Source organism: Cydia amplana, chromosome 24 (assembly GCF_948474715.1).
Source record: "Cydia amplana chromosome 24, ilCydAmpl1.1, whole genome shotgun sequence".
Classification (NCBI taxonomy): Eukaryota; Metazoa; Arthropoda; class Insecta; order Lepidoptera; family Tortricidae; genus Cydia; species Cydia amplana.
This window is the reverse complement of record NC_086092.1, coordinates 2,180,457-2,198,405: the sequence shown is the minus strand read 5'-3', so window position 1 is coordinate 2,198,405 and position 17,949 is coordinate 2,180,457. Positions and strand designations below refer to the sequence as shown.

The 17,949-nt window shown below is 40.7% G+C and overlaps 1 protein-coding gene across 1 annotated transcript; it reads right to left on the bottom strand.

The window, feature by feature from the left end:
• Positions 1-3,136: 3,136 nt before the first annotated feature.
• Positions 3,137-17,550, bottom strand: LOC134659137 (uncharacterized). The gene is made up of 10 exons (XM_063514763.1): positions 17,413-17,550; positions 15,035-15,242; positions 13,439-13,745; positions 9,887-10,052; positions 9,441-9,580; positions 8,422-8,554; positions 7,531-7,752; positions 6,330-6,387; positions 4,651-4,763; positions 3,137-3,270 (listed from the first exon to the last, which is right to left on the bottom strand). The coding sequence occupies exons 1-10, from the start codon at positions 17,524-17,526 to the stop codon at positions 3,148-3,150; spliced, it is 1,584 nt and encodes a 527-aa protein (XP_063370833.1). The 5' UTR covers positions 17,527-17,550; the 3' UTR covers positions 3,137-3,147.
• Positions 17,551-17,949: the final 399 nt, after the last annotated feature.

Here is a 17,949-nt window from a genome sequence, read left to right as displayed (position 1 = left end):
GCGAATATTTAAACGGTGGTTAGCATAGGACCTAAAAAGTATATTGAGATAGATTTTACTTAGAAATGCATTGAAAATTATAACCATACAAAATAATTCGGCCCGCAATGTAATACACCACACACGTTACGGGATACGAGCTTTTTAAAGTAACTGTCAACGCTTGTTGGCAGTTACTATGAAAAGCTCGTATCTCGTAATGTCATTATCAGGCATCGGAGTTTTTATCGCATGGTAAGACTAATAGCAAGCTATGGAGTCGACATTTGCCATAAATGTAAACTCTTATTCATACTCATACTCATTTACATATTTCATTTATCTTAAAATGCCTTTAGAGCGGTCGGTCGTGTATATTATCTTAGTCGAATTATATATAAAAATATTTTTCTATTACATTATGAATTCATAACTTCAATTATTTTAACATACAACTACTTATACAAACTACATCGCTGCGAAAGACCTAATGTCATGTAGGTACTGACCGCTGATAAAAATGATTAGTATTTGTCATGTGTCAATCACTGGTGATTGCAAACGTAGTAGTTATTTATATCTGTAAGTGGTAAATACGTTGTGGAATATTCCATAATTAATTATTATGCCTAACCCAGAAATAGCTGCAATTTTGGCATGGATAGAGCCATACAACGATTTACAATATGACTATGAAAAATCTGCTATAGTGTGCTTGAGTTGTGAAGTACAACTCACCCAATTAAAACATACATTTATTTTAAAACATATCTGTGTCATATCATCATTAAACTCATATACGTAGTAACTATTTAGTAATCGAGAACAGATTACTAAATAGTTACTACATATTAAATAAAATTAATCATGAGTATGAGTATGAATAAGAGTTTACATTTATGGCAAATGTCGACTCCATAGCTTGCTATTAGTCTTACCATGCGATAAAAACTCCGATACCTGGTCATTATCATCTTGTTTCTTAATGTTTACAGTACATTGCTGCTCGGTACATGTGGAAAAAATTAATCACGGGGTCATAATTAAGTGTAACTTAAAAAAACATCTTAATTAATGATAAGACGGGTAAATTCTATATCTGGTTTAATTTATTGCCCGTATTTGACTTACACACTGTACATCTTTTAAACAGTTATAAATATTTTTAAGTCACGTCAACTTTAGCCAGTCTTCTCCGAGACCACGGGGACAACGCCGTCCTCGAAACGTCGGAGGTAAATCTTAAAATTAGATACGCGATTAAGTCCCGTTGTACAATTTAATAATAGTATTGTATTGTAAATGGGGACCACGATTGTATGGAAAAACGCCTTTTTAATCCTCTTCGTTATAGCAGACACACAATTCCTCGTTGTAGCAGTATCCAATAGTTCTGAACAACTTAATCCAACACTGCCTCGAGCATCTGTACTCTGTGCAGTTGTCGTATGGGAAATCGGACTCTATTGTTGTGAAATTAAATGAGTCTGTCCGATCGTCAGCTGGAAAGAGAAACGATAATAACGTTATAGGGTGCGTTCGTTTTCGTCCACTTGAGGAAATTTGAATATAAACCTACATTGCTGCACAAATTTATACGCGCACAGCGCCGCTAAAGAAGTTTTCACTTCAAAAATTTTAACACCCCCCGACTATAAGATTATAAGAGCTGATGATCTTCAAACAGCAGAACAGATTTTCATGAAACATGGCTAAGAACACTCGGGATAAAATTATCTATGACACAAAAAAACTAAAAGAAAATCGGTTCATCCGTTTGGGAGCTACAATACCACAGACAGATACACAGACAGACAGTTAAACTTATAACACCCCCTTTGCGTCGGGGGTTAAAAATAGACACGAAACGCGAGCGCCCGCCAAGCTATCGAACGAAATTTATACCAGGGATTCAGAAACAAAAATAAAAAGCTTATTATATTACGAACCCAATATCATCGGCGAAACGAAATCCCACAGACTTCGCTGGTTCGGGCACCTATTGAGAATGGAAGAGGACCGAGCTGCCAAGAGGGCGTACCTGGGAAGACTGACTGGTGGCCGCCCGGTAGGTCGGCCCAGATATCGCTGGGGAGACAGTGGAAGCGGATCTGCGTCAGCTTCAAGCCGATAATTGGCAGGAAACGGCGCAGGATCGGGAAAAATGGTGTGCTCTTGTTTCAGAGGCCAAGATCCTCTTTGGGTCGCTGAGCCGTAATAGTAAGCTAGTTAGTTAGTTAATATATTACGGATGGTATCGTTCCCGTCAGGATAATCGTCGTTTGGGTTGTGCCCGTCCTGTCCCTCCATCTCTGTTTTGGTAGCAGCAAACAAAATCGACAAAATCACTAGCAATTTCATCATGGCTGTGGTACTCTAATCAAATAACTTATGATTATGACTCCTGATAGTAACCTTATCTATGGAAAATTGATTTTATACCATTTGAGATTTTAATTGCAATTATCTCTTGTGGGTAAGGTCGATTCTGTATTAAGAATTACTTACGCTAGACCGGGCCACGGCCGAGGCGTCCGACCAGGGATGTTGCGGATGCCGATTTTTTGACATCCGTGGATGCGGATGCGGATGCGGATTTTGTAAGGCTCACATCCGCAGATGCCGATGTACAAAAAAACGTCAAATATTACATTTTAGTAAATTTTATTTCAAAAAACCGGCCAAATGCGAGTCGGACTCGCGTTCCAAGGGTTCCGTACATTAAGTTCCACTCACGCTTGACTGCTCATTTCTAATGGGTTTTTTGGCTAATGACTAAATTACCTAGCAGTCTAGCACTTACGATGCTAAGACGTTCCTGTATCGACCTGTACCACATCCGCATCCGCATTCAACTCCGCATCGATTTTGAAAATAATGCGGAAGTTCCGCGGTTGCGGATGCGGATATTCGCAACATCATCTCTCCGCCCGACATGTCATTTTCTATGACGGCTGATCGGTGATCACGTGGTGCGTTCCATAGAAAACGAAGCTCTGGCCTGGCCTCGGCCCGATCTAGCGTGCGTCATCCATTGTATTCGCTATCCACGAGGTAACGCGGAAAGTATGATGGGCACCTTTGCATCCTTATATTTTATTAAGCTTTGTAGTTTATTACCTAATTAATTTAATATTCTGACACCTCAAATACAAATTACGATTGCTCTTAAAGTTTGCTCTTTTCCTGTGCTAGTTTGCGCAGCTCTTTGCGCAGGATCTTGCCGCTCGGGTTTTTGGGGATATCCGGCACGAATCGTACACCGCCTCGCAGGTGTTTCGGCTTCGAGAGCTGGAAAGATATTAACTATATTAACAACTACCCTCTACCCGTAACTTTATCTATGTACGTAGAATAAGACCACAGACCACCTGAACTAGGTACTAGACCAGTGGTGGGCAAAGTACGGCCCGCGCAAGAATTTTATCCGGCCCGCTGCCGGCCTTCGAAATGACGAAATGATTAGTATAGGTACCTATGGCTCGCGACTAGGGTTACCAGATACAAATTTAGAATTTCCTGATTTCCGAATATTTTTCCTGACATTCATTTTTCACGACGATTGAGCCGAGCCGCGCGCGTCACGCTCGGTATATGTATGCTTGATTAAAGATTTGTTAATTTATCTTTTGATACTTAAATTACAATGTTTTTGATTAATTTAAGTAAATAAAAAGGTACTTTGTAATAAAGTCTATCAATTCAAAAAAATCCTGACATTTTCGTATTCCGTCCCCATTCCTGACATCTGGTAACCCTACTCGCGACGTCACTGTTTCAAATCAAAATGTATTTTTTCTGCAGTTTCGGCCCTCCACGGATTTTTTGTAATTTTCTGGCCCCCCTTGAAAAAAGTTTGCCCACCACTGTACTAGACGAAGAACATAAGACAATCGCCGTTATAGCCTGACCAGTAATATATGATAATTGTCAAGAGGGCGCTGTTATTCTCATGTATAGGGTGACAATTCAGTGTAGTATGAAAAAATTAGTTCCAGTGAAATTCCGCAACATGGCGCACCCTCAATAGATCCTGGTTCACCTATACCACATACTAAAATTGCTCTTATGTGTGTGTGTGTGTGTGTATTTAACTATTTATGGCGTTATTCATAAACGGCTACGGTGTTATTCATAAACGTCTGCTAAGTTAATCAGCTGATGATCGTCGTTTGCCCCTCTCTATGGCATAACGGCAGATAGGGACAAACGAAGATCATCAACTGATTAAGTTAGCAGCCGTTTATGAATAACGCCATAATTGCACAAGGAAACACACTGTAAAAACCGGCCAAGTGCGAGTCGGACTCGCACACCGAGGGTTCCGCACCATCAACAAAAAATAGAGCAAAAATATCGTGTTTGTTGTATGGGAGCCCCCCTTAAATATTTATTTTATTTTATTTTTAGTATTTGTTGTTATAGCGGCAACAGAGATACATCATTTGTGAAAATTTCAACTGTCTAGCTATCGCGGTTCATGACATACAGCCTGGTGACAGACGGACGGACAGACGGACGGACGGACGGACAGCGAAGTCTTAGTAATAGGGTCCCGTTTTTTACCCTTAGGGTGCGGAACCCTAAAAAGGCGAACTTAATGCCATAAGGTATTCTGTAGCTGGTATAGTCAGTGCGCCGTTCAGTTCACTTTTGTGGACATATACTAACTCTCTCGGCGATGAAGGCCTGCAACTCTTCGGTTGTAGCTTTAGCCCCGGGCTGTAGCGCTACGAATGCGCGCGGCACCTCCCCCGCTTGAGCATCAGGCACGCCCACTACACCTAAAAGATAAGATAAAGATAAAAGATATTGCATTGCAAAGCTTGATTATATCACTATTGTATACAATATTTTTTCTAAGAGTCAACAAAAAAAAAGAATCATATTATGTAGGTAAAAAAAACAAAAGTATACAGCTAAGATGCGCGAGCAGCCGCGATACCTTCATACTCGTACGCGCCCCGGCCCCCCCTCCCCGCGCCCCCGGCCGGTTGGTCAACGACACCTTCTCGTAACTCATGAGGCCCTGGTACTTGCTCCGCGCTTTCGATTGATCAATATCATTATAGTTGACTAAACTGTATCGAAATGAATATTATTATTATAGTAGAGTTGGGGTATATGAAGTCTAAAATTCAAACATTGCAGTCGACGAGTAGAAAAACATGCAGGTAATACGAACATGTCATCATCGTCCTCGCGTTGCCCCGGAATTTTGCCACGGCTCATGGGAGCCTGGGGTCCGCTTGGCAACTAATCCCAGGAATTGGCGTGGGCACCAGTTTTTACAAAACGTCGTTGAGAATGCCAAATCCGTTATGTGCTCGATTTTTGATTGACAAATAGTTACCTAGCAATAAATTAATAAGGTATTAATTACTTTGATTAAAATCACGCACATACCGGAATTGGCATACTTAACGACGAAAAGCGACTGCCATCTGACCTTCTAATCCAGAAGGTAAACTAGGCCTTTATTGGGATTTGTCCGGTTTCCTCACGATGTTTTCCTTCACCGAAAAGCGACTGGTAAATATCAAATGATATTTCGTACATACTTAAGTTCCGAAAAACTCATTGTTACGAGCCGGGGCTTTGAACCCGCGACCTCCGATGTAGGTACGAACATACAGACAACAACAGCAGAGAAACAGATTATTAAGTGCACGTGACAAAATGGATACCTACAACTCAGCAATGTTAGCATCATCATTATCAGCTATGAAACCAGCTCTGGTCTTCCGTTGGACCCATTCGGTGATGCCACGCACGACAATGATATTATATAACTATAGATAAATAGGTTATACTCATACTTGAGGAGCACAAAAAATACTTCCATATTTATTTCCGTGCCTACATGGAAATCTGTTATTTTTGATTAATTTTCTCATTCCATCCATCATTGTCACACTCGTTGTTAAACATAAGGTAGTCTTTCTCTTTCGGTGTGCGGGAGCTCGTTAGCACGTGCACATTTCTCGCTTGTCCAGCCGCGTCTAAAGGCAACTTGTCCAATTTGTCACAAGGTAAGCGCTTCAATTTTGGAACGCCTATAACCTTGGAGGATACAACTAAACGGAGTAGCCATTAACAGGCTTTCCCCTCTGTCGAAAATAGGCGGCCAACGGTCATACACAATGTATGGACTGACGTTTATCTGACATGGCTATTTTTACGTTACGCATATATTTGACGTTCCCCTCCCCCGCAAAAATCGGCAGACTGTTTTGTACAGAAAATTACAGACATGGCGTCTCCGTTTGATTATATCCTCCAAGCCTATAACCTATCTTGAGTTATAAATCATTGTGCCACGACGGATAACATGAAGGTCTGGAAGGTACCTGCATCTCGAACTGCTGGATGCTGAAATAGTACTGCCTCGATTTCTGCTGGAGCCACCTGTAGGATAGAAGAACGTTGTGAGTGAATGATGAATGAATGATTAATAAAAAATATATATATAATTATCATTTATTTCAGGCTTTTAACCCATAAAACACTGAGACAAATCACACAATACATAACACAAGTACTTAAACAACACAATAACAAACTATACAGCGTGTGGCCTGTAACACGGGCGAAAAATTAAAACGTAGATTCTACTCCTCAAACTAGACAATGTTTGTTCAGCGACTTTTAAAAATAACTTGTGGTTTGTATTTTAAAACATTTTAAAATTTATTCGAACACGCAATGTATTACGAAATTGATTATGCCTGTACGGCGACAAGACTGACAGGCAATGTCAATTAGACGGAATTTAAAGTACATTGAAAATATTATTTAGTTTGTTTGAAAAAGGGACAATCTTAAGACTACATTATTTCAAAAAGTTGTTGAACAAAAGTTTTATTGTTTGAGGAGTAGAATCTACGTTTTAATTATTCGCCCGTGTTACAGGCCACATGCTGTATAGGTAGGTAGGTTAATGAAATGCTACATCTAAGACTTGATTCACTTCATGATATTATTAGGTTTGGTTAGGTTAGTTTATGATGTGATGTGACCATCATCATATTCATCATCTTGCTTAGCCCCGGCTTTTAGGGCTCATTAAGCCCGGGGTCCGCTTAGCGACAATTTAATCTCATGGCGTAGATGACTTGGCTAGAGAGTGTGGAAGTGTCACTATAAACGTAAAATTCCATAAATATGGTGTTTAAAGTGGCACTCTCACACTTTGTCGGTGCTGAAGAAATAGTTGTCCTCATCAAAGCAATTCTCCACAAAATGGTCCACGGCAATTTTCGCAAGGACCTGATTGAAGAATCTACTCTAAATTAATTTTGTATCAAGCAGATATGTTTGCGAACTATTAAGCATAGAAATAAATTAAAAGTAAATATTAACGGATGACTCACATTAGAACGGGCCGACCGGGCCGTGTCCGGGCCTGAGCTTCCGGCGCTTACTTTTTTAAGACAGATGACAGGTGATCACGTGACGCTTTCCATAGAGAACGAAGCTCCGAAAACTCCGGCCCGAACACGGCCCGGTCTAACGTGAGTCATCCTTAAGAATCTACTCTTATTTACAGACCTGAAACCCTTTATACTTGATGAGCTCCTTCAGCCGATCCACGATATAAAAGTTCCCATCATCATCATAATACGCCACGTCTCCCGTCCTGAAGAAACCTTCATCATCAAAATCCTCCTTCAGGTCTTTGCCGACGTATCCTTTCATGACCACTCCGCCCTTTACGCAGACCTCCCCTGGCTTGTTAGGTCCTAGCGGCTCCTTGGTTTCAAGGTCTGTGACCTGGAAAAGTAATTAAAAGATTATTTAAGATAAGATAAAAATAACCCAGGTAAGTACTTTATTCGTAAACACAAAGAGGAAATTATCTTAATAGAAACAAAGAAAGGCGAAAGGCTTATTTCAGATAATGGCGACTTCCAGCGCTTCCGATGAGACCATCTGGTAAAAAGGTGACACAAAATAGAATAGAAGCTTGGAAGAGGTTCACGTTTCTGGTGATGGCCAGGGTTCACTACATACCTCAGCACTTCCATAATGTTCTATTAGTAGGCCTACCTTAATGACAACAGTGTAGGTAGCTTCACCCACACATCCCGGCATTGCTTGAAATATGTTCACGTTTCTGGTGATGGCCAGAGTGCACTACATACCTCAGCACTTCCATCGTGTTCTGCTAGTAGGCCTACCTTAATGACAACAGTGTAGGTAGCTTCACCCACACACCCCGGCATGACTTGAAAGATGTTCACGTTTCTGGTGATGGCCAGGGTGCACTACATACCTCAACACTTCCATCGTGTTCTGCTAGTAGGCCTACCTTAATGACAACAGTATAGGTAGCTTCACCCACACACCCCGGCATGGCTTGGAAGATGTTCACGTTTCTGGTGATGGCCAGAGTGCACTACATACCTCAGCACTTCCATCGTGTTCTGCTAGTAGGCCTACCTTAATGACAACAGTGTAGGTAGCTTCACCCACACACCCCGGCATGGCTTGAAAGATGTTCACGTTTCTGGTGATGGCCAGGGTGCACTCCGTCATGCCGTAGGCTTGGAGAACTGGCATGGCGTTTGGGAAACTGAAATTTGTCAAATTATTATTATTTTATATCTTGTTAATTATTGTTTTTGTTATTAAAATTGTCAAATTGTTGTTTTGTAACTATATGATGATTTTAGGGTTCCGTACGTCCGGTGTCTGTCTGTCTGTCTGTCTGTCCGACCATCCCCCCCCCCTTATCTCCGAAACTACGGGGTGTAAAATTTTGAAAAAAATACACAAAATAGTTCTTTACCTACCCATAGATGACAGGAAAACCTATTTATTAGAAATGTGCAGACAAGCGTGAGTCCTTGGAACGCGAGGCTGACTCACACTTGGCCGGTTTTTAATGCCCTTGTGGCCTAGAAGCGTGAGACTTTCAATCCGGAGGTCGCGAGTTCAAACACCGGCTCGTACCAATGAGTTTTTCGGAACTTATGTACGAAATATCATTTGATATTTACTAGCCGCTTTTCGGTGAAGGAAAACATCGTGAGGAAACCGGACTAATCCCAATAAGGTCTAGTTTAACCTCTGGGTTGGAAGGCCAGATGGCAGTCGCTTTCGTAAAAACTAGTGCTTGCGCCAATTTTCGGGATTAGTTGCCAAGCGGACTCCAGGCTCCCATGAGTCTTGGCAAAAGCCGGGACAACGCGAGGAAGATGAAGATGATAATTATGATAATTTTTTTGGTATTATATTTTTTTCAAAGTACCTAGTTTGTCAAAGGACTGTCTCATTTCAAATGTCAAACATAGACAGAGAGAATTATACTATCTTTGTCTTACACTAGTACTAGCACCCAAAAGAAAAGTATGAGTATAGTTTTCCTGGTTCTTACGGACTGACAAATTGGTTTGACCAACTATAAGTTATAAAAATTAGAAATTAGTTTGTAGACTATAGAGTGTATAGAGACTTACATTTTTTGTATGGCATTGCTGACTTCACTCCCCAAAGGCGCAGCCCCGCAGAAAACCATCATGACTGAACTGACATCGTATTTGATATCCGTCTTCGTTAACGCCACTAATATAGGGGGCACCACTTGTGCTACTGTCACCTGGAATATGCAAAGTTATTTATTAGTATATTGTTAACCAAGGGATGAATGGCACTCATTCCTGCCGAGTTAGTATGGTGGTCGAACGCAGTGAGAGCGCCAATAGTCCGAGGCTGAAATGATGACTTTCATCCGAGTTAAACACTTTACTCTAGGAAAGTATTTTTTTTAAACATGACTACGTAATACTTATAGTATTTCTTGAGGGTACTCGTTCGGTAAAACGTTTGAAACGTCAGGCCATAAATAAACATAAGTCTTACGCGATTGAGCCCCGTGTTAGGTAGTGTAAATCAATGTATTGACCTTATATTTCTCAATGGTCCTCAGATACAGGTCCATCTCGAACCTCGGCAGAAACACCATGGTCCTCCCCTGCGAGAAGCCCAGGAGCCCAGCCATAAGGCCCATGGCGTGAAACCATGGGTTCACGGTTAGCACTATAGGTTCGAATGGCGGTTCCACTCTGGGACTGAAAAGGTTTATTGTTATTTATTTAAAACATTAAATACATGGGTATACAGTAAAACCTGCTGAAGAAATAAAAGATTGGAACGTCGTCAATAAATCACGTAAGCGAAACTTCAACTTGCATTTTTGAAGTGAATACTTCTTTAGCGGCGCTGGGCACTTTTTGAGGTGGGGAAAAACTGTTAAACTCGAGACACCGTAAGGCGTAAGGTAAACCAGCAACCCTCTTTACACCCCCCTTAATCCATTAACAACCTTATCTCAAAGCAAGAAAGGTCGTTTCAACTCATCATCATCCTGGCGTCAATCCCAGCTGTGCCCCCGCGCGGGGCGCGAGGACCCGGGGTCCGCCAGGACTTCAACTGTAATTACAAATTTGCCGCAACGTGCGACCATTATTGTAACTTCGTACGCGCAAATCTATTTTAATCCTTATTAGAAACTACACAAGGTTGCTTAAAGTGGAAAGTAAGTGTAAATATTCGAAAATCTATGCCTGAGCCTGCTATTTCGTTTAGGCGCGCGCATTTAAATCAATAAAGAAAAACTCAATGAAATAATTCAATAAAGCTACATCTTGATGATGTCGCTAATAAAAGTGAACTCTAGTACTGGTGAATAAAACTCAAAATATCATGACCAAATATACACTCGGGTGCAAAGAAATCGGACCACCCCAGCATTTTTATCATTTTTTCAATTTCTGTAAAAACTGTATGTGCTACTGTGACATATTATATACCTAATGAAAGGTTGGCTTTTCCTCTATAAATTGATGTGCTTTTCACAGGTTTACTTCCAATATTTTCAGGCTTTCAGGGCTAAGAACTTTGTCACCCTAAAAATGCATACTGGAGTGAAACTTATGCATAATGGGAAAACTGCGATTCTAAAGATATCAAGTAAAAATTAAAACAATTTTCAGCATTTTATTACCGTATATTGCCTCCTCTAGCCCTACGACATGCAGTCATTCGGTTTTTCATTGATCTTATGAATTTTTTTACAGTGTCTTGAGGGATGCCCGCCCATTCTTCTTCGATCGCAGTCTTTAGCTCCAGTAAGGATTCAGGGGCGGGATTTCTGGCCCGGATTCTTCTTTTCAGCTCGTCCCAAATGTGCTCGATCGGGTTTAGGTCAGGACTGCGGGCTGGCCACTCCATGACTCTGATGCCGACCTCCTCCAAGTACTCCTTAGTGATCCGGGCTGTATGCGGCCGAGCGTTATCTTGCATGAGGATGAACTCATCGCCGATATAACCCGCAAATGGGACCACATGATCAGCCAGGATTTCCTCCACGTACCGACGTGCAGTCAAACCGCCTGAATTCGGTCTGGTACCTGGCCCTGTGATGAACACAATGTCCGTCTTCGCTTCCAAAGAAATACCAGCCCAGACCATGATTGACCCCCCACCATAAGCAACACGTTCCTCGATGCAGCATTGAGAGAACCGCTCCCCAGGTCTTCGGTAGACTCGTACCCGTCCGTCATTGCCAGACAAAGTTATCCTGCACTCGTCGGAAAAAAGTACGGAACTCCATTGCTGAAGGGTCCATTCTTCATGTTCGCGAGCGAAGACGCGTCGTTGTCCACGATGTATTGGGGTGAGTTTTGGGCCATTTGCAGCTCTGTGAGCTGTCAATTCCTTCTCCTTCAGTCGTCTTCTAACTGTCCATCGGCTGATAGACACATTCCTGGTCTCTAGGAGCTTCTGCTGAAGCTGAACGGCATTCAGTCGACGATTTCGTAGCGAGGTAAGAACGATGAAACGGTCATCTCTCTCAGAAGTGATGCGAGTTCTGCCAGTTCCGGGTCTTCTGGATAACGTCTGATCTACGCGGAATCTCTGGAAGACACGTTGAACCGATGACTTCGATAGGTTGAGTTGTCGAGCCACTGCACGTTGACTAAGCCCTCCCTGCAATAGGGCAACTGCTTGGCCGGCTTCAGTCGAGGTAGTATCCATTTTTCTCCAGTTTTTCCAGGTTCAGGCGATGAGAGTAGTGTTCAGGAAGACGTACCAATCACGAATGATGCATAAACAATGATAATGACTGTTTTTATACCTAATGATAAGTGGTCAATTAGTGCATGCGCTAATGAGGCAGTTGGAGGGGGGTGATTTCCAGGCCCATATTTTGCACAATATCCATCCCCACTCCTGAATATTGATGTCATTTGATAGGGCAGAAAATTATCTACCACGTGGTATTTAAATTATCATGATCGAGGTTACAGTTTTTACACAAATTGAAAAAATGTTGAAAATGCTGGGGTGGTCCGATTTCTTTGCACCCGAGTGTATTTAGATGCGAGGTCTGCAAGGTAACTTTACAATTTATATTTTAATCTAATTTACCAGCAATTTCGGAACTAAAGATTGTCAATAGAAAGGAGGATGGGTCAATTATACATAGTGCTGCAGACATTTTGGACAAGTCTTTGAGTTTTCACTTCTATCGGCACTCCCGGAGTGCAACCCATTGTTTTTTATTTTTGGTACATTGCTATAGATGTATCGTATAATTAATTTCCGTCGTATTTTCTCGGAAACGTTCGTATTTGTCATGCCACTTCAGTCAGTACTTTTTGTACCGAGACTGAAATAGCAAGACACGTTCGTACGTTTCCGAAAGTACGATGGAAAATAATTATGCACTACTTACAACTGTCATCTGAAAGATGAAAATACCATTGACGGTCATTCTCAGGACTGGCCTTATGGGCAATACGAAATGGGGCATGAATGGGTCCAGTACAGCGGTGTGACACCGCTACAACGCGATTGGTTGATGAGGTCGCATCACGCGCGCGATTTGGTCGTAACTAATTGCGTTAAGGCGTATCCAGATTAGTCAATTTTTCGCCAATCTGATTCAATTGCCCTATCGAATCAGGAGGTGCGGATGCAAATAACAATTTGGCTTGCCCAATTTAACCGCCGATAATGACCGATATTACCGATAAAATGAGGTGCAAGAATACTATAATAATATTATGGTGATATTAGAGCCCTCTAAATTGAAAAAATCCCTCTGAACCAAAATACTGGCCTTACAAATTGGTATTCTTGCATCCGCACCTCATTTTATCGGTAATATCGGTCATTATCGGCGGTTGAATTCGGCAATTTGGCGGTTGAATCTAAAATTGGAGATTGACGCCAATTTCATTTCTGATCAAATCGACCGATTTGATCAGTCCTGTCTGGATACCACTTTAGACTGCATGATTGGCTCGATTTCGTGAGTAACACCGCTGAACTTGTACCATATTCAATGCACGTAAGGCCCGTTCGCATGCTAGACCGTCTGAGATACACGTCAATGGAAAACACTAAGGCTGTGGAAAACACACAATGCTACGAAAAGGTACCTACTCACTGGCAAAAAGTATTCAAGCAGTTCAAATGCGTCAACATAACTCCTTTTGGCAACCCTGTTGTGCCCGAAGAGTATAAAATGAATGCCAAATCTTCTTGGCCGTTAACATCAGAGGCCACGAAATCATCAAATTCCACATTATTCTTGTAAATCAAGTCGTTGTATGACACTTTAGGGTTGTCACCGTAGACTATGATTTTTTTAATGTGAGGAAGAGATTTGAATGTTTTTTCGTGGGTTTTGAAGGCGGTTTCGGAGCTGATGATGAATTTTGGCTTCGATATGCCTAATACGTGGGTCATTTCACCTGAAAGCAAAGTAAGACATCTTAAAATGTAGCCTGGGTAAGGTCAATGTCACGTCAATATGCAGAAGATCGTCATACGCTTAGAGCAACACCGCGGCTTCCGAGTCGGAAGTCGGAATCCCTTATTCCGACGTGTCGGAAGTTCGGACAAGGAAGGGAGGAGGGCAAGCGATATCTCACGTATTACAAATCGTTGCCATTTTTTGCGGGGGGAAATGTGCACACAGCCGCTCTTCTCACTCACGTACGTACGTACAGCTTCACTTTTTCTGCTATACCGACCTTCTGTAAACGTAGCGGTTTTCTCCTCAACTAGTCAGACCACGCTAAGTCTGCACCGATTTAACACACCTACATGCTATTAACGTATATCTCAGGACGGGCCTTAAGGACATAAGGACACTAAAAATGGTACTAGTTCAGCGGTGTCACTCACGAATTCGAGCCAATCGTGCAGTCTAACGCAACTAGTTGCGACCAATCGCTTGCGTGATGCGAACTCATCAACCAATCGCGTTGTAGCGGTGTCACAGTGCTGTACTGGCCCCATTCATGCCCCAGGCATTCAGGCCAGTCCTGAGATATACTTACGTCAATGCATCCGGCGGGCGGCGTCCTGTCACAGAATAAATAATAGTACTAAGTACAGAAGACTCACTCTCTAACAAAACGCGTCTGTTACGATCAGCACAGATATGGCCGCTAGGTGGCGCTGGCGACAGCGCCACGCGCGGCTTATGGCATAGAGAAAAAATACATAGATTGCTCACTCCATATATCAGTTTTAGTACCAAAAAGACTATTAGCATCTAGCATCGAGTAGCGGAACTATCAGTACTGCTACTTGACAATAGATGTAGCACCGACCGGAAAGCCTTATCTCAACAGCATAAGACTTTCCGGTCGGTGCTACATCTATTGTCAAGTAGCAGTACTGATAGTTCCGTTACTCGATGCTAGATGTAGACACTGAAACTAATAGTCTAACTGATGTATGGAGTGAGCACTCTTGTCTTACTATTTATTTCTCTATGCTTATGGCTTTCCCCAAAATTGGGGCGGAACGGATGTACTTTTAACTACCTGTAGCAAAGCGACGAAATCGCGGAGTGAGCCACGCCTGGTTCTGTCTCTTTTTTACTTGTTTTTTGCAGCGAGTTTTTAACTATACTATAGTGACATCAGAGTGTGGAAGAGCGTCGAATTCCATGACGTTTATAGTGGCACTTTAACACTTTTCCGCTGCCAATGCCGTTAAAATAGAGTGAATAGTAAAATTAGTAAATTACCTTTCGTATAATTCATATTGATAGTAGTCAATATAGCTCCTGACAGTATAGTCCCTATAACAGAACTCCAAAACTCGACGCGATTCTCTGAGCACAGCCCTACCACGTCTCTCTTTCTAACCCCCATGTGTGTGAGGGAGACAGCCAGATTCATGGACTGCTGAGCTATCTGTCCTAGGGTTGTCATTTCGTGGGTTTGGCCATTTATCTGAAAATAGAAACATAGCTAGTTATTAAACTATTAAGACGGATTATATCGCGTATATAGTACGTTACGATACAAATGCGTAAAATAGGAAATTCGCAACGAGTGGGATTTATAGGGCCACTCATAAGTGCTGTAAAACGTTATACAATACACGTGCGAAAAGGTAATTCGCAACTCGTGTCGATTTAAAACACGATCGAAGGGAGCTTTAGCGATAATTTATCGCCACTCTCGTTGCGAATTTCCTACTTTTCGCACATGTATCGTAATGTATACACGATATGTCTAACTAAATAGTTTAATTTTATAAAGTACTAGCGACCCGCCCCGGCTTCGCACGGGTTAACAAATTATACATAAACCTTCCTATTAAAAAAACCGCATCAAAGTCCGTTGCGTAGTTTTAAAGATCTAAGCATACAGACAGACAGACAGACAGAGAAGCGACTTTGTTTTATACTATGTAGTGAAGTACAATCCATGCTCATTATATTTGTCTTAGCTATTTCCATCTTATCGCGACTATTTATGTAAACACTCTTAAGACTGATAAAACATATATTTCATAAACATGCGACTGTAATGTTAGTTTCGTTGAATTAAGGAACATATTCCATTATAATAGTTTTAGAGTACCTAGTCATCTTAGTATACTAAGTTCATTGCTCTCTGTCGATGTACATAATGTATTATGTAAAAGCCTGGAATATATGATCACGCGCCATTTTGTGGAATTTCACTGGAACTAATTATTTCATACTATACTGAACTGTCACCCTATACATGAGAATAACAGCGTCATCTTGACAATGATCATATATTACGGTCAGGCTTTACCTACTGTAAAACGTTGTACTATATACGTGCGAATTTCCTATTTTTCGCACTTGTATCTAAAATCACTGTGTTAACCGTGTATTATAAAGCCCGTACCATGAGTCATTGACAGTATCAAAACTGACATACTTAAACGCTTTCGAGAACGTAATTTACTTTCTATACATCTCGCTTGCACTAATATGCGAGTACGAGCGAGATGCATAGAAAGTAAATTACGTTCTCGATGACGTTTATGTCAGTGACAAACTGGTGGTAGTGGTACTAATGACATTCAGTCAGCATTCCGAATCAGTTTTGTAAGTATAATAAACCTAAATACAATAGTGGACCTTTGACCGCATTTATTTACATTAAATAGGTATACGAATTTACAATTCACATATAATATTAACAAGTTTTATATTTTGTTTTAGCAACAAGCTCTAAACAAATTTGTTTTTTTTACTTCATAACGTTTTTTTTTGTATGACTTACCTATTGATTATTTTGTATGATTTTCATATATTATAATACAGTGTGTAAATCCAATACGGGCAATAAATTAAACCGGGGCCCGTTTCTCAAAAGATTGTAACTTGTAATACAAGCGGATGACACTTTTTGACAGCTTTTGTTAGAAAGGGACTCCCACTTGTACCTAACAAGTTACGAAGTAAGTACAAGCTTTTGAGAAACGTGCCCCAGAATAGAATTTATCCGTGTAATCATTAATTTAGAAGTTTTTTAAGTTACACTTTACGAGATACGAGGTTTTCATTATGGTAACCTTTGAACTCTTCGAAGGTCATTCTAAAAAGCGAAAAACTTAGGTATGTAAGTATATAAAAAACCGTTCCAAGGGTATCGCATATTACCTAATTTTTAACAATGTATTTTTTTATGTGGAACGTAAATGAAATACTTATCTTTAAAAAACCCGTAGCGGTCGGTTTCTAAAACTACGTAATTAATTTAATTTTTTACAAGCAGAAACGTCTGCGACCGATGCTATTAACTACGTAATTAAGTCTGACTCACGCTTGACTGCACATTTTTTAATAGGTTATCCTGTCATGTATAGGTAAAACACTATATTTGTGTATTTTTTTCAAAATTTTAGACACAGTAGTTTTTGAGATAAAGAGAGTGAGTGGTCGGACAACTGACATACGCACGAGTGATCCTATAAGGGTTCCGTTTTTTCCTTGAGGTACGGAAACCTAAAAATAACTAGGTACATATCAACTTTGAAACTGATTGTAGGTAAGTAAGAAATTATGCAACATCAGAATGACACAATAACATAGATACCTAATAACAGGAAAAACTAGTATTAACATAAATAACTTACGATTTTTCCATCCTTGAATTCAATCAATCTATCTAACATATAGTGTCCGAGATGTAAATGTGAGGGCACTTCAATATCTGTAGGTCCGTATATGTACTTTTTGTTTTTTAACATTTTGATTGATAATAATACTTAGGTATGTTTAACGTGTTGTCTGTGTCACGGTTGAGATGGTACTGAACTACTGAAGTTAGATGTTATGTTTGTGTTGTTTAGTGTATGTTGCTTGGCAGGTTCGCGTAATAACATATACTTAGTGCTAGGAATGTACATTTATAAACTGTAGGTGGCAGCACTGGTGTGTTTATTGGCGCGAAGTGTAGGTAAATGTCAATTTTATTATTTCGAGCGATGGCGCCATAGCCTTTGGCCTACACTCGGGTTGATGGAGTTGATTTCAATATTTAACAAATTCACACATAACAGTGAAAAAATAAGGGTCTAAGTCAAATGGCGTTCTAACAGTTTTAATCTTTTGTCAAAAGATGGCAGTAAATGTACTGGGGCTACATAATTTACCATGACAGTAATTCTCTA